This window comes from Dromiciops gliroides, chromosome 4 (assembly GCF_019393635.1).
Source record: "Dromiciops gliroides isolate mDroGli1 chromosome 4, mDroGli1.pri, whole genome shotgun sequence".
NCBI lineage: Eukaryota > Metazoa > Chordata > Mammalia > Microbiotheria > Microbiotheriidae > Dromiciops > Dromiciops gliroides.
In genome coordinates this window covers 68,721,024-68,747,728 of record NC_057864.1, presented here as the reverse complement: position 1 = coordinate 68,747,728, position 26,705 = coordinate 68,721,024, and the positions used below count along the sequence as shown (strand labels likewise).

General features: G+C 40.3%; 2 protein-coding genes across 3 annotated transcripts in view; one reads left to right on the top strand and one right to left on the bottom strand.

Moving 5' to 3' along the window:
* PAPPA2 (pappalysin 2) overlaps positions 1-26,705 on the bottom strand; it is a 389,726-nt gene that overhangs the window by 123,108 nt on the left and 239,913 nt on the right.
* On the top strand, positions 709-1,230 carry LOC122756169 (AP-2 complex subunit sigma-like). Of its 2 annotated transcripts, XM_044005327.1 has the most exons (2): positions 802-953; positions 1,059-1,230. In XM_044005327.1, exons 1-2 carry the CDS (start codon positions 802-804, stop codon positions 1,228-1,230), a joined length of 324 nt encoding a protein of 107 aa, XP_043861262.1. The 2 variants fall into 2 exon arrangements, with proteins under 2 accessions (XP_043861263.1, XP_043861262.1); XM_044005328.1 differs by having other exon boundaries at positions 709-1,230.

Sequence of the window (26,705 nt, the reverse complement as noted above, 5' to 3'; positions counted from 1 at the left end):
AGTCTCTGCTGTCAAGGAGCTCACGCTCTAATTGGGAGAGATAACACATTAAATAAAGTTGATCTATGAGGCACATGTTAAGGCCTAGAACTCCAAGAGTAAAGGCCTATGGGGGCTCCAAATGGCAGGGCCTCAGTTCTGTAGAGCAAATATCCAGGGTAGATGGTAAAGCCTAAACAGCATGAGGATTCAGAGGCAGGGCACATGGTGAGGTCTGGTGGTCCAACATTGCACCACAAAGAATAGAGTTGGTGATACCCATCTCAGTTAAGCCTTCTAAGTCAAGCAATAAAACAAATGAATCACCTACTTCTTACAAGGACTTACTAAGAAAACTCAAGGCTCTCTAGAGGAGGAAGTATGGATTATGGAAGATGTTACTATACTACTGGAAAGAGGGACATGATCCTATTTAGCCAACCACCCAGTGTCAACAGAGAAATGGGACCAGGCTATAGGATGGGCAAGCAGGCAAGCAGCATAGCCTAAGGCAACTTCCCTAGACAGTTATAATTATTATCAGTCAACAAGAATTTATTAAGTGCCTACTATTTGTCAGGAATTGTGCTATGATTTACAATGAAAGGCAAAAACCAAAACACACAATCCTTGGCCTCATGGAGCCCATAATCTAAAGGAGGCGACAATATGTACACAATTATATGTAAATAAGATATACACTGGTGTTTCAGCTATGGCTGGGAGAGCTGCCTGAAGCCAAGGCTTTGGAAGTCACCCAGTCTCCGTGGGACCCCAGAGATCAGGGAGATCAGGGTGGAGGCTCAACTCTGAGGGATCACCATGATCCAATTCATCCTCATCCAGAAGCAAGCAGGCAAGACCCACCTGGCCAAGGGCTACACACAGTTTGATGATGACGAGAAACAGAAGCTGATTGAGGAGGTCCACACTGTCGTCACAGTCCAGGATGCCAACCACACCAATTTTGTAAAGTTCCACACCTTCAAGATCATTTATTGCCCTTACACTGGCCTCTACTTCTGCATCTGTGTGGATGTCAGTGACAACAACCTGGCCTACCTGGAGGCCATCCACAGCTTTGTGGAGGCCTTAAATGAATATTTCCATGATGTCTGTGAACTGGACCTCATCTTCAACTTCTACAAGGGTTACACAGTGGTGGATGAGATGTTCCTGGCTGGGGAGATCCTAGAGACGAGCCAGACAAAGGTGCTCAAACGGCTCTTGATGCTGCAGTCCCTGGAGTGAGGAGCCCAGGAGGTCCCCAGCCAGATGCCCCCCTTGCCCCCCAGCCCTGTCCCTGCCCCTGCCCCATCCCCCAGCAGGTGCTCTAAGTTTTCCCTCTGGGACAGCGGGACCACACCCAGACCAGGATCAGGAGGAGGGGAGTCCCTTGTGTGTGGTGCCATACACCCCATAACGTTGCCGCTGTTGTGGCACTCATGGTGTGAGGATTTGAGCAAACGTGCATGTGTGCGTGTGTTTGTGTGTATGCCCGTGTGTACATATGTGTGTACCTGGAACTCCCAATAAAGTTGTAGACCTGGTTAAAAAAAAGATATACACTAGATAAATTAGGGATGATAAATAGAAGGAAGGCAGTAACATTGGTGGGGGCGGTCAGGAAAGTCTTCTTGTAGAAAGAGACATTTTAGAAGGGATTTGAAGGAAACCAGGGAGAGTGAGTTGAGGAAATGGAGAATTCCAGTCATGGAGGATAGCCAGTAAAACTGCACAGAACTTTGAAATGCAGTGTCCTGTGCAAGGAACAGCAAGGATGCCAGTGTCAGGGTAAAGTATCCCCTTCACTGGAACGGAAGACTTAAAACCATCACTGCAATATGTCACAGAGATGTTGCAGAAGTGATAGCTAGCTTATCCAGACAAATGAAGGTACTAACAGAGTTTTGGGGAGCATATCTTTGCCTTTCCACACAACTTAAAAATCTAACAGTGCTTTGTTTCAGTGGGAGTTAAATAAATGCTTGTTTATTGCCTTATTACTAAAATATTTGAGGATGCTAGATAACCAATTTGGTGCCACAACGAATGCAGGGGATATTTATATTCAGTTCCTAAAAAACTCTTAGATGTAGATAAAGAAGGTCTACAGTTTGGGGCAAAGGTTGGCAAAAATGATGGCAGAAGAGTGTGATCAAAAGTGCAGTATCTGTGGAACACAGGAAGCACAATAGACTAACCCAAATGGTAAAGGAAATTTGAGGTGATCAACTGGTATTATAATAATTATGCTTCAACAGAAAAAAACCCCAAACCCAAAACAAACAAGCAAAAAATCCTACCCTACCCTTACTCAGAAATGGTTCAGTTAATCAGGGCAGTTTAGCCAAGAGGCTAAGGAAAACAGATGTTTTAGGTCCTCAAGCAGTCCACTCAGGTGGGACTCAGGGAGACAAAACAGAGCCTAGAAGAGCTGGACGGCCCCAAAGAAGCCAAAGTTGAGATAGCTAGTTTTCAGACCACTGTTCTGCAGCATTGTTCTTTGAAAACCAACTGGGCTTATTTCTAGAAGTCAAGGATATTGCTTTGGAAAATAGCCCCGAAGAGTACACTCAAAGAAGCTGTGATCTTTTGCTATATAATGTGCACTGAAGAGGAAAATTGAAGCATGATCTTTCTGAAAATGAGGACCGAAAAGTGGCAGGGAAATTAGAATGGAGGTAGGATCGATGGTAGCCTCAAGTGACAAGTTAGTTCCTGTCTTAACGATCCTTCCTTTGTCTGTTCTGTCTGAATTTATGGGAGGCTCTTATGTAGCAGGGATGGTAGTGACTGAAGCTTTGGTATGAGCATCTCTGCTAAACAACTACCAGGTAGCAATTATATTCCAGTCATTTTATGGGGAAACTCTGAGGGTGAGGTCTATTCCACAACAACCTATGAAGGGACAAGGTCTCTCCATATGTAGATATGCTTAAAGTTCCTAACAGAAGTCATCATTCAGTGGAATAATAGACATCACAAACTTGATATGTAATGACCAAGCAGATCTTTTCAGGTTTTTCTAAACTGATTCTGACCAACTCCAACCTATGCAGAGTACTTTTAGTGTTCTGTGGGCAGCAAGATTGGACTAATTACCTGGACAGTGTGGAGTAATGGGTAGAATTCAGGAAAACTGGGAGTCAGATCCATCCTCTGCCACTTACTAGTTGCCAGACCCTGGACAACTCACTTAACCTCTGTCTGCCTCAGTTTTCTCATCTGTAAAATGGTAATAATAATAATAGCTACTACCTCACAGGGTTGCTGTATACATGCAACTACATGCAAAATACTTCGCAATCTTGCTTATTTCTTCACTACTAAATATCTGGGGGTCCTAATCAATGTGGTGCCACTAAGAATACAGGGGATATTTATATTGGGTTCCTAAAAATCTCTTAGATATAGGTAAAGAAGGTCTTTAATTTTGGGCAAAGCTTGGCAAAAATTACTGTAGAACAGTGCGATCAAAGGTGCAGGCTCTATAGAGCAAACAAAGCCCAATAGCCTGACCAAAGCAGTCAAGGGAATTTGAGATGAGTTTAAAGTGTTGAACAAATGTCAGCTATCCTTATTAAAGTGTTCCTTCAGCAAATTTTCAAAATCATATAAGATTCCTTGAAAGCTGCAAAAGCAGAGATAATATCATCCAATCCTTCTCTAGCCATTAATAGAAAGTAAGGCATCGGCAAGGAAAGATATTCTCCATCTTTAAGTGCCCCCACTATTGACATGGAGATTCAGTATAGAGTCTAGGTGGAAGAGGAATTCCTTAAACTGGTGAGATTTTCCATATCCCTGATATAGTCATGCCATTTTATAGTTTATTTCAAGTTCCAGAAGACTGTGGAAACTCTCAGAGGAGATCTATAATCACTCAAAATATTTTGGTTTAACTATTCACTTAGGTGGATGGAAAAATGATTATTACCCAGACTATGATATATAATTGGATAGACCACTTATGGTACTTATTCATCAATTTCTATGCATGTATATATTTATATGGGGATATAAATATATTAATATAAATATATGTATGCATGCATGTATATATATATACATACATATATTTATATTCTATATATACAAATCTTGGACAGGCACTGGAAATGGACAATGAATTGAATCCAGGATTGAAAAGAAAAATGTGGTAGATTACCACTGGGAAAGTGTACAATTCTTTTAATAACCCCAAGCTCCTCCCTAAAATAAAGGCAAAGAAATTTGTCCATAATCTTTTGGTAATATATATTACCATAGAACACTCCAGTGCCTCAAGAATTAAAATTGTGGATCACAGAAAGCAATAGAAGGGCAGCTACGTGGCGCAGTAGATAGAACACCTGCCCTGGATTCAGGAGGACCTGAGTTCAAATCCGACCTCAGACACTTGACACTAACTAGCTGTGTGACCCTGGGCAAGTCAGCAAGTCACTTAACCCTCATTGCCCCCCCCCCCTGAAAAAAATTTTTTTAAAGCAATAGAGAGGGAAATGACAGGCAAGATCAGTATACAGCATATTACAAATGGGGAATTACAAAAGTCATGCAAAGGGTGTTATCAAAGGATAGAGAGATGGACGGATGGATGGAAGGAAGGAAGGAAGGAAGGAAGGAAGGAAGGAAGGAAGGAAGGAAGGAAGGAAGGAAGGAAGGAAGGAAGGAAGGAAGGAAGGAAGGAAGGATGAATGGATAGATAGATAGAACTTTGTAAACTATAAATGGCTTTCTAAAAACTAGATGGTGGAGATAAAAAAGCTATTTATAAATGGTTTCCACAGTCTGTACTTCTCCCCCATTGTGTTGCCATAGAAGGAAACTGAGAAAATTAAACTATCTGTGGACTAATGAACATTGTGAGTTTAGGGACAGGAGCATCAGGTAAAATACCATAGCTGCTTGCTGACCTATGTTCTGAAGTCTACAAGGATGGGAGACAGAAGCTTATGACTGTTGTTTAACTTGACTGAGAGTCCAGTGGAAGGAAGCCTATGGCCTAATTATGGCCTTGTCTCAGAATAGCTCAGAGAGATCAACAGTATTTCTACGTAACAATAACAAAATCCAGGCTATATTAGAAAGCCAAGTCCCATTGAAAATAACTATGAAATGCTTACAATATCAGGGAGTGATTTTAAGAGGGCACACTCAAGATTTGTGCAGATAAAATTATGAAACACCCTAGGAATTTTTTTTAATGATAACTAATTGGAGGTATATTCCTGGACTCATCTGGGCCAGATGACTATATTTAAAAATAATGATATTGTACAAATTAATTACATAATAATCATACATACCATATTATATAGTTTTAATATAGTATATATCAATATAACTACCAAGAAGCTCCAGGTCTCCTTTCCAGAAGATACTGAGGAGACTGAAGTGTTCACAAGTGGCAATAAGTCTTCCCAGAAGTGTCTACACTATCCAGCCAGGGACTGAGCTAATAAATGATATCCTAGGAGTGCTGAATAAGAGTGCCACATCACACATGAAGCCATTTAGCATTTATTACCTCAGACAACATGCTGTATTTGGGAAAAGATGGCATATTTTAACTAGAGGACAAACATATTGGGCACACAGGGAAACCTCTTTTGCCTTATTCACAGAAGACCCCTGGACACTATGGAGAAGAGATAAATTTCTAGAAATAAACAGGAGTGATTGAGATAAAGTGAAACAGGCTGAGATATGTGCAAGAGCTGGAAAGAGGCTTGTGCAATTGTGTGCAAATATAAGGGACCATGTTATAGAAGAGCAGGTAGGTGGTGCAGTGGATAGAGTACCAGGCCTGAAATCAGGAAGACCTAAGTTCAAATCTGGCCTCAGACACTTGCTAGCTCTGTGACTCTGGGCAACTCACTTAACCCTGTTTGCCTCAGTTTCCTCATCTGTAAAATGAGCAGGAGAAGGAAAGGGCAGACCACTCCAGTATCTCTGCCAAGAAAATCCCAAATGGGGTCATGAAGATTCAGACACAACTGAAAATGACCAAACAACAACTCCTAAGTTAGATTCAGTGTGTATACTTCTTGGAATTGCAATTTCTGTCCCTATGTCATTTATCCTCTTATGATTCCTGATAGCCAAAGTCAAGTACTTTTTTTTAATGTTCAGGATAACTGACCTGTCAATGACTTAATATGAAGAGGAGGGAAGGATAGAAGAAGAGTCAGTATTACAACAATACATAAAATCCTCTAGTCCAGGGGCTCATATGTGTGTGTGTGTGTGTGTGTGTATAAATACACACACACACACACAAATATACATTTGGGGGGGGCAATGAAGGTTAAGTGACTTGCCCAGGGTCATGCTGCTAGTAAGTGTCAAGTGTTTGAAGTCAGATTTGAACTCAGGTCCTCCTGAATCCAGGGCCAGTGCTTTATCCACTGCACCACCTAGCTGCCCCCCCCCATAATATTTTTTTTTTTGGTGAGGCAACTGGGGTTAAGTGACTTGCCCAGGGTCACACAGCTAGTAATTGTTAAGTGTCTGAGGCCGGACCTGAACTCAGGTCCTCCTGAATCCAGGGCTGGTGCTCCATCCACTGCACCACCTAGCTGCCCCCCCCCACACCATAATCTTTTTGATGCCATAGACCTTCAATCTGCTAAAGACTACCAACCCTTTCTCACAATATTTTTAAAATATTCATACCTGAAGCAAATGATAAAATTCAGTTAAGAGTTTTGTGAAAATAAGGAGGTGATTTTCCCCAGGTTCACAGACTCCCCGAACCCCACCCAAGACCCTAGGGTAAGAACCCTTGCTGTATCCCTTGAGCAGGAGCAGAAAAGGAAGGAGAGGCTGCAATGAAATCACAAAAGCTCTTTCCTTTCAGCTAGTGTCTCCTTTCCATGGCGTGGTCATCTTCCTTTGTATAGAATGGTATGGCTTTTTCCACATTGCATGTGGAAGCCATTGCATATGTATTTCTGGGCTGTGGGCTAGAGGACCCATTCTTTACTCTTCCATTTTGTGGTAATTAGGGGAAGAACTTTCTTATTGTGCGTCAAAGTAAAGCCACTTCAAAGTCAGTGTAAGAAGATCCTAGCCACAGAATATGCCAGCAGGCACTAAAATGACAATGGAATTACTGCCATCCCATAAGCCACCAGAGGCTTCCTCCTCAAAGTGTGTTGATCATGCTCCCTTGAATGGCTGCTCTGCCAACACTGTCCACAGACACACTGTAAAAGGAGGGGTTTCAAGAAAACAAGAAGAAATTAATTTAGGACGGAGATCAGTCCACAAATTTTAGAAACTCCTGTCCCTAGCTTTTGTTCTCTTTGGGTTTCTTCATTGGTTGTATTCCCAAGAGCTGATATACCAAAAGGCACTGAAAACTCCAGGATGCTTTATGCTGTAGTCTGAGGCTAAGTAACCTAGAAACCTCTTGGAATTTGGTCCAAGATGTATGAGACAGGACTTTGAAGGCACCTTGGTCAGAATTAAGCGGAAGACCTAGAAGCCTCACTGAATACATCCTGTCTTACTCTAGAAGTCAGTAGCCACTTCTGAAGCATCCTGGTGTTTTTATGATTTGGATTTCACATGAAATATGAAATGGCCTCTCCAGGGAGGTCTCTCTTATGTACTATTATTGCAAATGTTTGCAAAGGGTCATAAAAAGGTTCTTTCCAGAGGAAACTCAATTTCCTCTCCAGAATGGCTACTTACTCTAATAATTGGATTAAATTAAAAGGGTGCTTCCCATATTCTAAAGCATATAGACAATGTATAAAAAGAGGGAAACTACCTTTCCGGGCCATCCTATCAACAAGGTCAGAGATGTTAATGTGAAAATGTTTCACTTCATTCATTTCCCTAGGGCAGAGAAGTCAAGGAAGGAAGGAAGGAAGGAAGTTAGGGAATAAGCATTTATTAAGTGCCTACTATATGTCAGGCACTGGGAAGAAGAAGAAGAAGAAGAAGAAGAAGAAGAAGAAGAAGAAGAAGAAGAAGAAGAAGAAGAAGAAGAAGAAGAAGACGACCTGAAAGGTAGAAAGAGGTCAGCCCTTCATTGTTGAAGAAATGAATTGCCCCATTGATTGGTGTTTCCAACTGTTTTGTCACCTCCTCTGCCCATGGGACTGGCCATGCATATACCTTGTTTGTGTATGCGTGTTCCTCTGTACATGTTATCCCTATGTGTGTCCTCTTTTCCCAGAAATAATGTGTATTTGTAGAAAGATTAGAACTCAGTTTATGTTTTATTGCTGTTTTTTTCTTTCTTTTTCATCATCTGAATTTATTAGTCTTCACTTTGAACTATATCACATGGCTAACTAGTAAATATGTGTTAATTAATTATGATTATGGACTGGATATGGATTCACAGAGTTCCTTTAAGCTGTTGTTCTTCTTTGGAAGACCTCATTCTTTAAATTTACACTCACACACACACCCCAACAAAGTGCTTGTTATTCCTTTTTGTTACTTTAAATTTCTTTTTCTATTTACATTTTCTCACTCCATGTTTTATTTACCCATCTACATTTCCTTTAAATTGATAAAAAAAAAACTTACTCAACAAGAGTTACATCAGGTTGGAAGCAGATATTTAAAAGCATTTGATATTTTACATGACAATTTTAAAAGCCATCATCAGATAGTTTTTGGAAACCATTTTGTATCAAAAGCTTCTAAAAATTCCCCACATGATAAGTTTATATGTGGTCAAAGGCACACAACTACTGTAAGGAAGGACAGGGAGGGTGGGTGCAAGGGACCTGTCTAAAACACACAGCTTGGTACCCCTCCTCAAAAGGAAAAGAGGAGTTGCCAATTTAGGCACAATACTGGCACTTTCCATTTTAAATGGCCAACTGTATACCCTCACAGCAATTTACATAAGTATGTTTACTTGTAAAAACAAAAACAAAGTGAAGCCTGGCTTTCCCCCCCCCCCTTTGTTACAATCCTCGTCAAAGTATTTAGCACTTAGTAGGTGCTTTGTAACTGGTGAAGTCATGAATGAATCAAGGCTGTATTTTCTTTCTATTTTTGTGGGGCAATGAGGGTTAAGTGACTTGCCCAGGGTCACACAGCTAGTGTCAAGTGTCTGAAACTGGATTTGAACTCGGGTCCTCCTGAATCCAGGGCCAGTGCTCTATCTACTGCACCACCTAGCTTCCCCCAAGGCTGTATTTTCACATTTTCATCTCAAACTTTCCCTTTGATACTACAGGGCTTTGCATTTTTTACAATTCATTCTTTTATTTAATTGTCACAACAATCTTGCAATTATTCAGGATGGGTAGATTGATCCCCAATTTGAAGGTCTTGCCCAAAGCCCCACAGCAGATTCACTATTATCAGCCTGCTCTTTGTTGTCCTTGGGCTACAAGGATGCCCATTTGAAAATATCTCTGGGGCACAGAGACGTGGAAAGGGCATGTTGTTTTGTTTTGTGACCCTGTGCTCCCTTCTCCTCAGTAATGGCTTTAGCCATTGATTTCAGAGGTTTCCTGTTGGCATTGCAACATCAAAGTGACATAAATTGAAAATGGCCACAAGAGTTGCCCCTGCCTTGATTCTTTCTTTCAGCTGTAAAATTGATTGCCTTTACTCAGAGCTAAAGCATTCAAAGTGCCCTGGCAGAGATAGGGAAGTATACCCTGCATGCCAGAACTCAGGGTCCTTACCCAGCTCTGCCAGCTTTGCAATCTTGAGCAAGTGATATGTACTCTCTAGATCTCTGATTTCAGTTGTAAAAGAGGGATTCAGTGGGGCGGCTAGGTGGCGCAGTGGATAGAGCACCGGCCCTGGAGTCAGGAGTACCTGAGTTCAAATCCGGCCTCAGACACTTAACACTTACTAGCTGTGTGACCCTGGGCAAGTCACTTAACCCCAACTGCCTCACTAAAAACAAAAACAAAAAATAAAAAGGGGGGGATTCAAAAAGATTATTAATCTCAGGGCCCTTCCAAAGACTAGACTCCCACTTGACTGTTCACAGATGATGGGTCTCTATTAACTGTTCACAGTTGTAAAGGGGCAAAGACTGTCCCCTTTATCACAAAGGGTGAGGTATCAATAAGGGAAGAAGCTACTAAGGAAAACAAGAGAGGAAATTCTCACACTTTCTGTTTCCTGCGCTCATCATCAGGTTGTATGCCTATTTCAAGTAAGGAAGAAATCCTACTGCAAAATTTCTGATGTTTGAGTCTTTCCTAACGCACAAGTTGTTAGCCTGATCTTTCTTCTGAAATTACTTTGCACATACTTATCTAGGTGGTGTAGTGAATTAAGTGTTGAACTTGGAATCTGGAAGATCTGTGTTCAAATCCCACCTCAGATAATTACTAGTTGTGTGACTATGGGCTCTGTTAGCTTTAGTTTCCTAATCTGTAAAATGGGGATAAAAATAGCACCACCCCCACCCCCCCAATGTTGCTATAAGCATAAAACAAATTAATGTTAATGTGAAAACATTTCACTTCATTCAATTTCCTAGGGCAGAGGAGTCAAGGTAGGAAGGAAGGAAGGAAGGAAGGAAGGAAGGAAGGAAGGAAGGAAGGAAGGAAGGAAGGAAGGAAGGGATGGAGGGAGAGAGGAAGGAAGTGAGGAAGGGAGGGAATAAGCATTTATTAAGTGCCTACTATATGTCAGGCACTGGGCTGAGTCCTTTATAAATATTATCTCATGTGATCCTTACAATAACCCTGTGAAGTAGGAGTTATTACTATCATCACTTTACAGTCAAGGAATCCGAGGCAGGCAGAAACTAAGTGACTTGCCCAGAGTCACACAACTCATAAATGTCTGAACCCAGATTTGGATTCTGGGTATTTAGATGGCACAATGGATAGAGTTCCAGGCTCAGAGTTAGGAATTAATATATTTAATAGAACTTTACATACCTTAAAATGCTAAATATGAATGCTAGCTATTATTGTTATTATTATGGTGCATCCCCCTGCCACCAACCCCGCCCCGCCAGGTTCACTAAGTCATTCCATTTTGAACTCAGACCTTTATTATCTGTATTTCTTCTGGATTTGGACTTGGAGTCAGGAAGACCTCAGTTCAAATTTGGCCTTAGATACTTCCTAGCTGTATGACCCTGGGAAAGGCTGTCTGCCTCAGTTTCCTCATATGTAAAAAAAGGATAACAATCGTTCCTACTTCCCAAAAATATTGTAAGAATAAAATGAGATATTTGTAAAGCATTTCTCACATGTTAAATCACCATGCCACAGCAGCCTTCTTAACCTAGAACTTGTCCTCCCACACAGCCCCTTCTTCTGACGGATCTTCTCCACCCAAAATTTCCGTTTTAAGGTGAATGGCCAGCTGGCTCAGAGCAGCAAGAATCACTCCTCCTTCCATTCTGGGCTTAGCTCCTGACTCTCAGGACCACTTCCTTCATGATATACCTGAAGAGTCACAGGCCCCTCTTCCCTTTTCAATTTCCTTTCATGTATTGTCTACTTCCATAAGAATGAAAGCTTCTTGAACACTGAGATTGTCTTCCTTTTTCCTAGTAATTATATTCCCAGGGCTTAACGCAATGCCTGGCACATAGTAAGAACTTAATCATTGAATGATTGTTGACTGGGCAGTTAGGTGGCAGCAGATAGAGCTTTGGATCTGGAGTCAGGAAATTCAAATTCCAAATTCAAGTTTGAGTTCAAGTTCAAGTTCAGTCTCAGCTACTTTCTAGCTGTATGATCACGGACAGGTTTGTCTGTCTACCTCAGTTTCCTCCTATGTAAAAAGGGGATAATAATAGTATCTATTTTAGGATATTTGTTAAGTGCTTCGCAAATCTTAAAGCACCACATAGATGCTAACTCTTATTATTTCAACGAATTTGACCCTGCCTGCTCAGTAGAACGCAAGTTCTTTGAGGGCAGGGATGGGTTTTGTTTTAGTCTATGTGTCACCAGGGTTTGAACAATTGTCACCACTTAATGTTTGTTGCACTGAATCAAGTTTCTGACATCCTTTCTAATGGATAAAAGAGTTGTTGAATCCCCACTTCACACCACAGTTTCAGTTACACAGAAAACAAACTCAAAGCAACTAGAATAAATCTAGAAAAGAAACTCTTATCTATTTGGGAAGCCGTTCTTTACTTCTTTACTAACCTCAGGCACAGCACAACTCTAAAGGTTTTGACCCCCTGTATTTTTAATGGAAAGGATACTTATAAAACTCTACACCCACAACTCCTCATAAACAGTTGACACGGCCAAGATTTCAGAGTAAATTCTGTTTTCTGGACAAGTGTGTTTAGTGTGGACTGCACCTAAGCTGTTTATTTTCTTTCTCTGGGTGTGAAGCAAATGAGACAAGGCGTCATTTTCCTTCAATGTTTCTCTTCATTTTGGCAGTGTGTCCCTTTAAGCAACATTGTGTTAAGTCAAATGTTCCCATTTTATTTCATGAAAAAAAGGATATGCTCTTTCTATTTCATTTGTTTATAGAATCAATGATTGGCCCCTGACCCCCTCCCACCTACCTCACCCCCCCACCCCCCAAAAAAGTTGCAAAACCCTTCTGTAATGTTGTTCATTAAGTCTCATCGGAATTTAGTTAGGGCTGGGCTGGTAAGGGAAAACTCCACAAAGGAAGTATAGTAAAACTAATAAGCACAGAGTAGGGGTGAGTGCATTCCAAGCTGGGTGAATGGTGTGAGCAAAGGTGTGGAGGTGAGAAAGTGCCAGGCAGACTCTAGTATGTTTGCCACTTGTAGCACAGCCAGATGGAAGGATTTCCTAGTGACCAGCTTGGTTTGACTGGAGAGAAGGGTGATGCCTATAAAAAGTAAGCTTTGGATAGATTGTAGACAGTTTTGCACTTTTAGTCTTTGAGCAGGAAACAGTCTCGGCTTATTTGTGGTAAAAGGTAGGGGTTGTTGTAGGGAAGTAGGTAGGGAGAGATTTAAGAAAATGAATACCACCAGAGAACGCTGAGGTGTGTGTATATGTATACATTCATATATGTACATATATATACACATATATACACATAGAATACATGCATGTACACACATACACACGTACATAATTTTTCCAAAATCACCAAATCAGAAAACTCAAAGGGACCTCAAAGGTTATCTAGATCAGGGCTTCTTAAAGTTTTTTCCACTCATAACCCCTTTTCACCTGAGAAATTTTTATGTGACCCCAGGTATATAGGTGATAAAAATAGGTATATATAACCTCTTACTGTTGCCAAATTTTTTGCAACCCCCACATTTGGTTACACAACCCTGTATAGCGTCACAACTCATAGTTTAGGAAGCTATGATCTAAATAGTTCAGCTATACCTAAACAGAAATACTATCTATAATATCCTTGACTTGACAAGTGGTCATCTAGTTTCTGATTCAAGACTTTCAGTGGTGGTAAACTATCTCCTGAATCAGCTCATTCTAATTTTGGACAGCTCTAATCACTAAGAAGATTGTCCTTGACACTGAGACAATGAAACAAGATCCCATGATACTTATTATTTGTTGACTTTATTTTTTTAAAGGATTTGGTAGGTCTAAACACCAACTAAAGGAATCTCTAACAAGGCTTCTGTGAAGTATTGGTCAAAAGTAGTTTTAATGTAATGGAATGACAAGATGGTTTTAATGTACTGGGATGACAGATAACTTTGTTTAATGACCCTCTTAATTGTTAATATTGGGCATCAGGAATTAGTTCATTGTTGCCTTTGTATCTCTAGAACTTCTCATGGTGTCAGGTACAGAGTTGGTCCTTAGTAAAATCTTACTGGTTGCATTACTGTTTGATAAAACAGGGTGATGGATGTTTGCTAATGATGTTCATAAATTGTAGAGAAGATCCAACACAGAGCCAAGTGGAGGAAGGATTCCCCTACAGGTGGCTGCTGTTGTTTTTCCTTCAGTCTCAAAGAGGACAATGACATTGGAGTGATAACATGACTTGCACTGAATTGGATTTAAGTAAGGCAGGGCTGTGCAAGGTCACCAACCTTACTCTCTCCTCCAGAGATATCTGGGTCCATGAGTAAGATATACATCAGCATAACTGGAGATGGCCCTGGATGTTTAAGGCAATTGGGGTTAAGTGATTTGCCAAGGGTCATACAGCTAGTAAGTGTCTGAGGTCAGATTTGAACTCAGATCCTCCTGACTCCAGAGCCAGTGCTTTATGCACTGAGCCACCTAGCTGCCCTGCTGCAGGTAGTTAGAAGCACCAGATGTCCCTCTTCCCAGATAATATTGTGCTAATAGCATTTAGCTCCATAACCTCCTAAATGACAACATCAATCTCTCAAAGGATTTTGGCCTACCTAGTCAGAGAGGGTAAAAACAAAACAACACAGAAACAAAAATGAGTGAATGAAGAATGTCTATTACAAGACTATAAGATGCAGTTGCATTGGCAAACCACAGAGCCAGTCCATCAATACACCTATTGCTTTTGGACAATGAAGGGAACCCCAAATGGAACAGGAAGAAGAAAAAAGACTGTAATGCCTTTGAGAGATTTCCTAGGATTGTTGAGAAACCTAAAGCTTCTCTAGGGGGTGGAAAGACCCATTTTTGTAACATCAGGATCTTCCAGTGTTATTGTAGGGCTGCAAGTCATAGAATAACATGGTTTCCAAAAGTTGTGCTTAACCCAAAGAGAAATAGAGAAGGACATAATTTGATGTATTACCAATGAAGAATCACAAAGGAGAAACAGAATGAATCAATCATGACCATTTATTAAATGAATATCAGGCAGTATGCTAGGTACTAGGTAACACAAAGACAGGAAAAAATAGTTTCTCCTGACAAGTACACACACACACACACACACACACACACACACACCACACACAGATATATGTGTATATATATTCTTACACATTCACACATGTGTATATACCCATATGTGTACATATATACACATATATGTACATAAAAGTAATACTATTACATTATTTTTGTTTTATTTTTTTAATGCTATTACTTTAAAAAATAATAATAAGCACTTGTGTAACACTTTAATGCTTGCAAAGCACTTTACAAATTTTAGCTCATTTTTAACCTCCCAACAATCCTGGAGGGAGGTGCTATTATTATCCCCATTTTACAGATGAGGAAACAGAGGTATTGAAGGATAAATGACTTGCTGAGGATCACATAGTTAGTGTCTCTGAGGCAGGATTTGAACACATAAATTCCTGACTTCAGGACCTAGCTGACCACTAAAGGACAGGCCCTGGCATCAAACACAGTATATGTGTTCTAACTAGAGCAGAGAACAGCAGGATCATCTCCCTCATTCCAAACACTAAACTCTTCTTAATGTAGCTTAAACTAAATTTTTGGGGGGGTTTTGTTTTTTTTGGGGGGATGGTATATAATTCTGTTGGTTCACATTGCACCTACAGTCTAGTAACAATCCTAGATCTTGTTCACATAAACTATTGTCTAGCCTGTATTTGTATTGTTAATATTTTTAATGTAAGTACAAGGCTTTACATTTATTTTTATTACATTTCATATTATTAGATTCTTGCCTACCATTCTGGTCTCCCCAAATCCTTTTGGATTCCAATTGTGGTTTGATCTGTTAGTTGTGCCCATTAGTCCTGGGTCATGTGTAAATTGAATAAACATGACACCTAAGCCTTCATGCATTTTTCCCCTCACAACCTGTTTATTATGGAGAATGGAAGTTGGATTGTCTATCAGGTCAGCCTCTCGCTAAGCGGCTGTGAGAGTGTGTGAACTAATTGGGAGCCCTGGCCAAAACTCACTTCGTATGGCTACAGTAGAGTCCTTCCTTGACCTTTGGCATCCCACACTCAAACTTGCTTGGTTTGTATAACAAAATATCTGAAAAGAAAGAGTGAGAACTTGGCTCCATGCTAGTCTCCAGTGCTGCCCATTGGCATGTGGAGGTCAGTGGACAGGATTGGAATATGGAACATTCAGGGAACATAAAATCATCTGGCTTTGGCAGAACTGTTGTGTGGAAGACAGATGAAACTTGACTATATTAATAACAAAAGCTAAGATTTATATAGTGATTACTATGTGTTAAGCACTGTCCTAAGTATTTAATTATTATCTTATTTGATCCTTACTACAAACAGGGAAGGTAGGTGCTATCATTACCCCCATCCCCATCCCCATCCCCACCCTCATACTCTTCCTCACCATCATCAATAGCAGTAGCAAGCATTTATACAGCACTTACTACATTCCAGGCACTGTGCTAAGTGCTATACAATTATTATCTCATTTGATCTTCACAACAAATCTGGAAGACAGGTGCTATTATTACTTGCATTTTACAGATGAGGAAATTGAGGCAACAGTTAAACGATTTGTCCAGAGTCACAGAAACCAGAATGAAGACGAATGGGTGAATGCTTCAGAGAAGGCCGTTTAGTAAGACCAAAAAAAAGATGCTAAAGATAAGAGCTGTCCCATAAAAATCAACTTCCTTGAGAGGAAGGGAGTTTCTTAATCAATGAAGGTCTCTAAACAGAGACAAGATAACCACCTATGGGGATGTAGTAGAAATGCTTCATTCTCAGGTTAAAATGGGATTTACTTTGGCCTCTGAGGTTCCATGATTCTGTGTTTCAGAGAAGCAAAACACCATGAGTGGGATTTTGAAAACATTGGTGAATGTGGGTGAAACCATTGAAAGTTTCTTTGGGCTAAATGGAATTTTTGAGGGCCTGATGACTTGGAACAAGCATTTTAACCATTCTTTTCAAGATGCAGTGGGAAGTGACCTATCCCCAGAAACCCCCAGATATCTGTGCACCAGCCATGTAAGTGCATGCTCTTGCACAACACGTGAGCAGAGTGTGGAGATGAGGAGATGTCCACAGACCACAGGGCACTCCTGAAAAACACTGAAGGGAAACCAGTAGATACTTTCCAGTCATCAGATCATCAGATCTGTTGAGTTGTGCTTCCCAGTAGGAGGCCTCTATTGATCGACAGGCAAGCACACACAGAAGATAGACACACAAAACCTCCCTCAAGGTCAAGATTTATGCTACAAAACCTGTAACATGATCCTCTTTCACTCTACTAGAAACCAGGCTGCTAAGAGCCAAGAATTAATGGTTTGTTCAAGGATTCTCTCCAAAATTTTGTCCTGAGGAGCCAGAAAGGAGGTGGTAGGAAGAGGGAAGCAGAGAACTCAAGACTTTCCATAGTCCAAGGATGTCCCAGAAGGAACCCATTTACTCTTAAGGGGCATGAGGAATGCTCACAGCAACACAGATTCACAGCCTTCCATATTCACCTTGATAGGAAAACAATCCGATACACATAACCAGCATGGATAAGGAGGGAAAGTGCTGGGATCAATTTAAAACTTGTTATTCAGGCATTTTTCAGTTATATCTGACTCTTTGTGACCCCATTTGGGTTTTTTCTTGGCAAATAAAAACTGGAGTGGTTTGCCATTGCCTTTCTCCAGCCCATTTTATAGATGATGGAACTGAGGCAAACAGGGTTAAGTGACTTGTCCAAGGCCACATAGCTAGTAAGTATCTGAAGCCAGGTTTGTACTCACAAAGATGAGTCTTCCCAACTCCTGGTCCAGAATTCCATCCAATGCACTCCATCACTGCCCCAGAGTTTGAAAGATCTGGGTTCAAGTATAACTTCTGACACTTACTACCTGTCTGATGAAGAGATATTCAACCACTCTCTTAGTTTCTCCATATGTAAAATGGAGATAAGATCTTAGGGACCTACCTCTCCTGGTTGTTTAGTGGCTCAAATGAAGTAATGTATATAAAAAATTAGTTAAGCCTATATAAATATCAGTTATTTTCTTATTATAATCACACTTACTCAGATATAGTTCAATCTATATAAATAAATCTTAGCAGCAGAACTAAAACAGGTTTGCTGTATTCTAGGATGGCTTGAGGGAGATGAGTTGGAAACAGCTATTTGTAGTACTCAAAAGATCATATTCAATGGGAGACCATGGGATAACTGTATCAACTGCTCATTGTACTGGTGAAGGGCATGGGGAGAGATAACAATATCTAGTTAGTTACAGTAAGACTGGATACTCTGACAGAATGGATTTACAGTAGATAATGAAATCAGGAAGAACTAAATTTAAGTTCTGACTCTGATACATACTGTGTGACCCTAGACTGGACCTTCAAACTCTTAAGGTTCCCAGGCAATTCTATAAAACGATAAGTTCCACAGAATGTGACCTGTATTTGCAGAGGGAGGTTCTGCAGAAGGGAATACATTTATTAAGTGCTTACAGGCACTGTGTTAAGCACTTCCCAAATATCATCTCCTTTGATCCTCACAACAACCCCCTGGGTAGTAGATGCTATTATTATCTCCAATTTGCAGTTGAGGAAACTGAGGCAGGCAGCAGTGAAGTGACTTAACCAGGGTCACACAGCTACTAAGTGGCTGGGTCTGGATTTGAATTCATGTCTTAAGTTTTAAACCATAAGTATGGACTAAAAGAAAAAAAATATAAGAAGAAAGGATCTGAAATCCCCAGATTCTAAAACTTCATTCTTCTCCCCAACTGATTTTTTTTATCAGAACCACTAACATTACCCAGATTAACTGAACTGATCCTAATCTTTTATTTCTTCTTTTTACCCTTGGTTTGTGGTATCAGTGATAATTTGCTTTTAAATGATCAAGGGTGGACTCTATCTATAAAATAAGGAAACAAGAACTTAAGCTGAATAAGGCTTAAGGTTAATGCTTAAATAAGGGTTGTGGTTGTTGCTTGCAGTAAACCCATCACATGGTTGCAAATCCAGGCCTAAATCACCAATTGTGACTTCCTTTGGTTTCTCCAGGAAGAACAGAGGTTAATATGATTTTCTGTCATGTCAGACTCTCCATGATCCCTTTTGGGGTCTTCTTGGCCGATACTAAAATGGTTTACCCTTTCGTTTTCCAGCTCATTTTACAAATGAGAAAACTGAGGCAAAGAGGGTTAAGTGACTTGCCCAGGGTCACACAGCTAATAAGTGTCTGAGGTCAGAATTAATTTCTATCTGTCACACCACCTAGCTGCCCCTTAAGCAGAGGGAATGGGACAAATGTCCCAAACTAGAATAGGAATGAGCAGGGGAAGAAAACAAGTTCGATCAATTTGTCTGTTTTACCAATATGCGTCTTCATTTTACTTCATGAAGATAATATACTACAATCCATCTTGTTAGAGTTTGAATAAGGAATAAAGTTAGGAAAAAAATGCCCTTGCCTCCCTTTCTTTGAAAGATCTACATAGAATCATAGGTCATTCCCATAGAGAGATATCCTTAGTGAAATGGATTTTCTCATGAAGTTGTGGGCTCCTCTTCACTAAAGGTCTTCTAGAAAAGGTTTGGTGACCACATGTTGGGAATGTGGTAGAAGGAATAATAGAGATGATGCCATTTGGACTGGGTGGCCTCCAAGGTCTCACCCAACTCTGAGATCCTTTTTTTTCCTTTTGTTTCTTTTTTGTGGGGTAATGAGGGTTAAGTGACTTGCCCAAGGTCACACACAGCTAGTAAGTGTCAAGTGTCTGAGGTCAGATTTGAACTCAATGCCTCCGTGCCACCTAGCTGCCCCTCAACTCTGAGATCCTGTGATTGATTGAAACCTCCCGTTTCATAGATGAGAAATCTGAGACCCAAAGGAGAAGCAGAGTCAGGACTAGAATCTGGGTCTTCTGACTCATACCATTTTTCCTTCTACTCCATACATCACATGTTCCCTAGACCAGATGAGATGTTCTTAAAGACAGTAAAACACTGAGGATGGGGATATGAAAGATCCCATTCAGGAAGTGTAACATTTTATTCACAAGCTTCTGAGACAAAAAGTGCTGGATACTGGGGAGGTATTAACAGTTCTGCCTTGTGTCAGCTCATTGCCAAAGGAATTAATGTGAAATAAGGTGCCGTTTTTGCAGCCACTGCATCCAATTAACTCACGTCACCGCCATGTACAAATATGTGCTGAGACAAGTCACCCCAAAATTGCTCTAAGTGCCTTTATGGAATGAGCCTACAACCATCTAGCTAGGGTTCCATTAGCCACTGTTGCTATGACAACCAGAGTGGAAGAGCCCATTCAGCATTGGCAAAGGGGGGGGAGGGAAAACAGTGAGGGGGGAGCATGGAGGCAGAGGGGGGAAGCCAAACCCAGACCTGTTTATGAGGTGAGAAATGGTTTTAGGGCAGCTGCTGCAAATTCTTTCACTAGCTTGTATTTCCATTTGCTTCCTTTTTAAAGAATTTGTTTTATGGCTACGGTGTTTGTCAGGTCGTTAGCTTCTGATCACATCTGGTACCAATTGTAGACTTCTCCCCCTGGTGCCCCTACCCCCAACCTTGTCTACATCTCTCCCCTACCACACACACTATTGCACTGAACTAGGTTGTTTTGCTTCATAGCTCTCTCACTACTTCCCTCCGTACCTCCCCTTTCTCTAACCCATTTTTCTTCCTAATTTGACATTAGCTCCACAATGAGAATTTTAACTTTTTTATTATTAATAATAATTTTAGTGATGATGATACTTTATACTCTCTTCTTGTGGGCGCGGAAGGCCTTTGATGAAAGTGACATTACTGAAACTCAGAATGCCCCCCAGAGAGAAGGAGAATTAGGTGTTTACAAACAAGGCAATTGAAGGAATTTGGAGATTCACTGGGGACTTCCAAGCTAGTCAGAGGAAAATCCAAAGATCTGGTTTCAGAGTCCTAGTTCACAAGACCATCTTCAGCCCCCAAGGTCATGTACCCAGGGATTAATTTGTTTTATTAATTAATCTCTTTTTTTGCTACTTTTTTCTGAGTTTAGGGAGCATATAGCAGAATCTACTCTTGAGTGTAGGCGAAATTCACAAACAGGCATAATATATCCTTGGTATCAGAATCCCTTTTCAATTCAAATTGAATCAATCAATCCATAATCATTTACTAAGGGGTTACAGTGTAACAGGTAGTCCTAAATGGAGATGCCACAATAAAAATGAAATTGTCCCAACCATCAGGGAGTTTTCAATCTATCTGGGCATTTTATACATAGCAAAGTTAGATGCTCCCCTTCTTGCATCCTTTCCCCTTGTGCCTGGGGGGCCACTGAACAGCTAGGTTGGACCACATCCTTTCCACTTCCTTTAAGTCAACACCTACTATCAGAAAAAGGTCCAGTAAACTTGTTCACACTGAGCTGCAAATAACTAAGGCACTATACCTCATAAAAGAAGCTAAAGGATGATCTTTTAAATATCAGTGAATTGGGTTGAGGCAATTTAAGGAACATAAACACCTCCGGTAAGCATGAAGTTATAAATGTGTACATATCTGTGTATGTGTGTATGTATGTATACACATAAACATCCATGTATATATATATATATATATATATATATACATACATACATACAAATATGCATAAAGATTATATAAGACAACTTGGTAGCAGCCTAGAGAGAAAGTCAAACCAGGAATCAGGAAAACCTGAGTTCAGATCTAGTCACAGACACTTATTATCTGTGTTATCCTGTACAAGTCACTTAACCCCTGCCCACCTCAGTAAAATGAGGATAATATTAGCATCTATCTCCAGTGAAAATCAAATGTCATGCTGTAAAATGCTTTGCAAACCTTAAATTAATATGTAAATACTAGCTTTAACATGTAGATGGCTCCCTATGCACTCACAAAGACGGCTCTGCATCTAAATCTTTCCTATTTTTGGTGTCCCATTCCTGTTTTACCCCTTTAAATTTTCTCTTTTGCACCTTCTGCACAAGGCTCTTGGTTCTGCCCCCTGGGGCCAAAAAGAACAGGTCTAATTTGTCTTCCATATGACAGCCTTTTAAGTGCCCAGAGTTTTGCCCTTTGACATTCTGGTTACCCTCTTCTGAATAAATTCCAGTTTATCAGTGTTCTCTTTAAACTGTGGCACCCAAACCAGAGCACAATACTGCAGGTAAGAGAATGGAAATACATCACCTAGAATTGTTTGTTGTTGCGTACAGCTCTCTGGGACCTGTTTGGGGGTTTTCTTGGCAAAGATACTGGAGTGATTTTATCATTTCCTTCTCCAGTTCATTTTACAGATGAGGAATAGACTTTGCAGGTACCTTCTCTGAGGAAACAAGACCAAGGAGGTTAAATGACCTTCACCAGATGACAGAAGAATTTGAACCTAGAGCATCTGACTCAAGAAGCACTGCATTTTTTCCTCTGTACTAAGGCTAGAGGCTTCTTGGGAGTGGGAGTCAGGGTATGCTTTGAAGCACCAGAAGGGCTTGGATATGAGAGGATAAAAGAAGATTAAATAAGCTATAATGTAACCTCTGCCTTCAGAGTACAAACTCAATAAATATTCTCAGATGTTAACTGAACCAGGCAAAATATATGGTTTTTCCTTCTAACAAATGGGCTGTTCTTAGAGAAGTGTTTGGAGGCACTAAGAGGCTATGTGACTTATTCAGAGTCATATGAGTAATATGTTTCAAAGGCATCACTTGAATTCAGCTCTTCCTGACTCCTAGGTCAACTCTCCAACCTCTATATATCATAGGGCCTCTCAGATTGTCCAATTCCATTAAATGCAAAGGCGTCACAGTACATTAGTAAAATAAGTCCCTCAGTGGCAACTCACTAGAGAGTTAAAAATTTAGGTCCACCAATAAATAAACAAAAATAAAGGAAGAGGGTTGAGAGTCATTCTGCAAATGAGTCAAATAACCACTGAAATACTTTTGGAAACAGCAGACATTTCTTCATCAAGCACTATTAAGGTAATAGGCATACAGCCCTGGATGTGTTGAATATAACTGAAAATGGCTTCTTTCAGAATGGAGACTCTGAAATGAGACACGTCCAAGACTGGACCTCAAAGGCCCTTCAGGGGACCTATCCACATGAACTTAGTTAACAATATGTCAAAAAAGAAATAGATAACAAATGGATAAGTCATATGGATTGCTTGAAAATGGAAGGGCTTAGGATTGTAGTTCAGGACCAAGTCATGCACAGCATTAACTTTTTTGGGGGACAGGGCAATGAGGGTTAAGTGACTTTCCAGGGTCACACAGCTAGTAAGTGTCCAGTGTTTGAGGCTGCATTTGAACTCAGGTCCTCCTAAATGCAGGGCCAGTGTTTTATCTACTGCGCCACCTAGCTGCCCCCCACAGCATTAACTTTAAAAGCATTATTTATAATACTCATAAAATTCTTATATGTAATTCATTATATATACATTTTTATATGTTAGTATATATAAATCAGTATATGTTATTATATATACATGTGTGTATGTGTATAGTAGCATGCTATATGTATGCTACTATATGTATGCTTTTATGTATAGACAGTGTAGATTATGCAAAGAAATGGTGAGGACAGTAAAACACATCACTTGTAGGCTTAACACTTAATGTCTAGTGAATACTGAGTAAGACAAAACCTGTTATCAAGAATTACAACTTAGAAGTTCACTATTATTTATGTACCAACAAATTTCCATATAGACCTCACCAACCAATTAATTGGGTTTTTTTATAAAAAAATAGTTTCATTTTCACATACCCATTCCTCTCCCCCACCTCCCCCAACCACCACAATTGAGAAAGCAAGGAAAATAAAATCCCTCTTACAAACATGTAGTCAAACAAAACAAAGCCCTGCATTGGCTACATCAAAAAATCATAATAATGTGCCTTGATCTATACAGTGAGTCAATCACCTTTCAATAAGTGAGCAGCACATTTCCTCATGAATCCTGTACTATTATCATTGGTCACTGCACTGAATTCCTAAGTCTTTCAGAGCTGTCTTTACAATATTGCTTAAACCAATGAATTATTATGGAACCAGACCATTATCACAGAACAACTGTTATCCATGATTACTCAGACATAATATCAATTCATAAAATCTTAAGAACAATATTTTTAATAAATGTAATCATACCAGATACTCATGATCTCTAACCTATATTAAGGGAAAAACCTCCTTCTAAGTGTAGACTTAATGGAGAAGATGAAAATCAGGTGGAAATATACACGCACAAACATATGCATATACATATATATAAGTACACACAGATTATACATATACACAGATATATTATTGAGTCTGCTATGGAAATTGTACCAAGAATGCTTTTAGTAAACCTGTGTAAAACTAATGATAGCATTTGTGTAGAACTTTAAGGTTTGCAAAGCACTTTACAAATATAATTTCATTTGATCCTTTTTTGTGGAGGGGGCAATGAGGGTTAAGTGACTTGCCCAAGGTCTGAGTCCGGTTTTGAACTCAGGTCCTCCTGAATCCAGGGCAGGTGTTTTATCCATTGTGTCACCTGTCACCTAACTGCCTATTTCATTTGATCCTAAAGAGAATGAACTTAAATCTTAATACTTTTATTGAACTAAAAAATAATGTTATGCACTTGTGTAAGATTCCATAGAACAATCAATATAAAGAAATGGCAATGGAGTCATCTAAATCCTAGTGCAAAAGATTAAATGAATAGATAATATAATATTTAGATTATTTATACTATACACAGAAGCACTTTTATCACATGATCTGCTTTTATCCTCAGAGTTGTTGCAGGAGGTTGGCAGATCAGATCTTCAGTAGATTGTCTCAAGTTAAAAATACAAGCTGGTTTGCTCACTGTTAACTGCACACTGTACCCTGTGCCTGGAATTCACTTCCTCCTCACTTCTGCTTCCAAACGTCCTGCAAAGCTCAGCTCAAGGGGCCACCTCCTAGATGAGTTTTTTTCTACACCCCAGAATTCTTAATACACTTTTTGTCTTGAAAGTACTTTGTGTGTACTTGGTGTTCCCGCCACCAGTGGAATGCAAGCTCTTTGAGGTCATACACTGTTTCCTTTTTCTCTTATATTCCTATCACCAAGCATGATGTCTTGAACGTAGTGGCCTTTTAATGAATGTTTGCTGAATTTGACTGAATTCTTATTTGACAGATGAGGAAACTGAGACACACAGAGGTTCCTTTGCCAAAAGTCAAAAAACTATGGAGAGACAGGCCTGAGACAAAAACCCAGATCTCTTGATCATTTCCAGGGCCATGTAGTCAGTCACACTACTACATTCCTGAATTCTGGGCCAGCAGGAGGAGAAGCCCAGTTTATCAAAGACCTTATTCTTTTAAATAAGCCCAAAGAAGTCTTATGGGCAAACCCTAAAGTCTTCCTATACCTAGTAGAGTGTACCACTTAAAGAGGAATTAATGAGGAGCAGTTTTAGGCAGACATCAGAAAACAGGCGTCATCCCCTGAAGATGAAGTGGTCAGTCCAACTAATGAAGTGCCAGTGAGCTGTCCCCCAGGAGATGCCAAACCGCTCACCTCTTTTTCTTTTTCTTTTCTGTGGCTGGAGAGAGGTTTGCTGCCCCTGTAGCTTCCTGCCTGGGCCCACACCCTAAAACCTAGGGCTGTTCCAGGATACCTTGGGCCACCCCAGGGAATTGGGCTGGGGACCAGATTGGGGCTGGAATGCTTCTTCCTCCCTGGGGGCCTTATGTCTGGGACTGGATGGGTTCTTGTCCAAGATCCCCCAGAGGGTATTAGCAGTTGAGTCTGGATGGGAGGGTTTGGATGGATCCTGATGAATCCAGTCTAAATTCCCTAAAACTTTGCTCTGGGATAAGTCAGGATCTTGAGGAGGACTTGAATTCTTCCTGAACTATATGACTTGACTATCTTTTTTTTTTTCAGGGCAATGGAGGTTAAGTGACTTGCCCAGGGTCACACAGCTAGTAAGTGTCAAGTGTCTGAGGCTGGATTTGAACTCAGGTCCTCCTGAATCCAGGGCCGGTGCTTTATCCACTGCACCACCTAGGACTTGACTATCTTAAGAGAATCTGGAAAGAGGTGAGAGAGAGAGAGAGAGAGATTTATTATCTAGGCCCAGGGTGGTAGTGTCTCTAGGATAGTCCAGAAGGCTAGGAGAAGCTGCTTTAGCATCTGTGGAAGTGAGCAAAAGTATCCAGTGTGATGGGTAGGCTATAAAAAAAAATCAAAGAAAACCCAAGTAAGATCATGTGTCTTCCCTCTGATGATTACTTCCCATAAATCTTCTATATAGCTTGTTTTCATATATTCATTTGCATGTTTATCTCCCCCATTAGATCACAAACTCCGAGCGGGCAATGACTGTCTTTTGCTTCCTTTTTTGTGTCCCCAGTGCTTGGAAACAGTGCCTGGTACATAGTAGGTGTCTAATAAGGGAAGTTAATACAACTACTTCATCTTACAGATGAGGAAATTGATGAGGGTCAATTGAGTTAGGTAAATTGCCCAAAGTACCACAAGTGATGAGCATCAGAAGTGACATTTGAGTCCAGGTTCTCTGACTCCCGACCCAGTTCTTTGCCTTGTACCATGCCTCAGACCTTCCTACAACTCTCTGCTTCTATGGAATTCCCATTTGTGCCTCAGCCCTTGCTCATACCCAGGTCTCATGCTATCAGTTTCTCTACCTTCCATCACTTGTCACTTCTTCTATGGGCATTATCTTAGTCATCCTTGGATATCCAGAAGAAGCCAAAATCTGAATGCAACTGGCTGCTAGGAGCTAGGTCTATCTTTAGGGAGAGATGGCAAAGGCATGAAACCAGTGTCAATCATTTGGGAAAAGGAAAGCTCAAGAAATAGTGATTTTTTGAAAGATGACTTTTCAATTGTTCAGATGAGCAGATGTAAAACTCA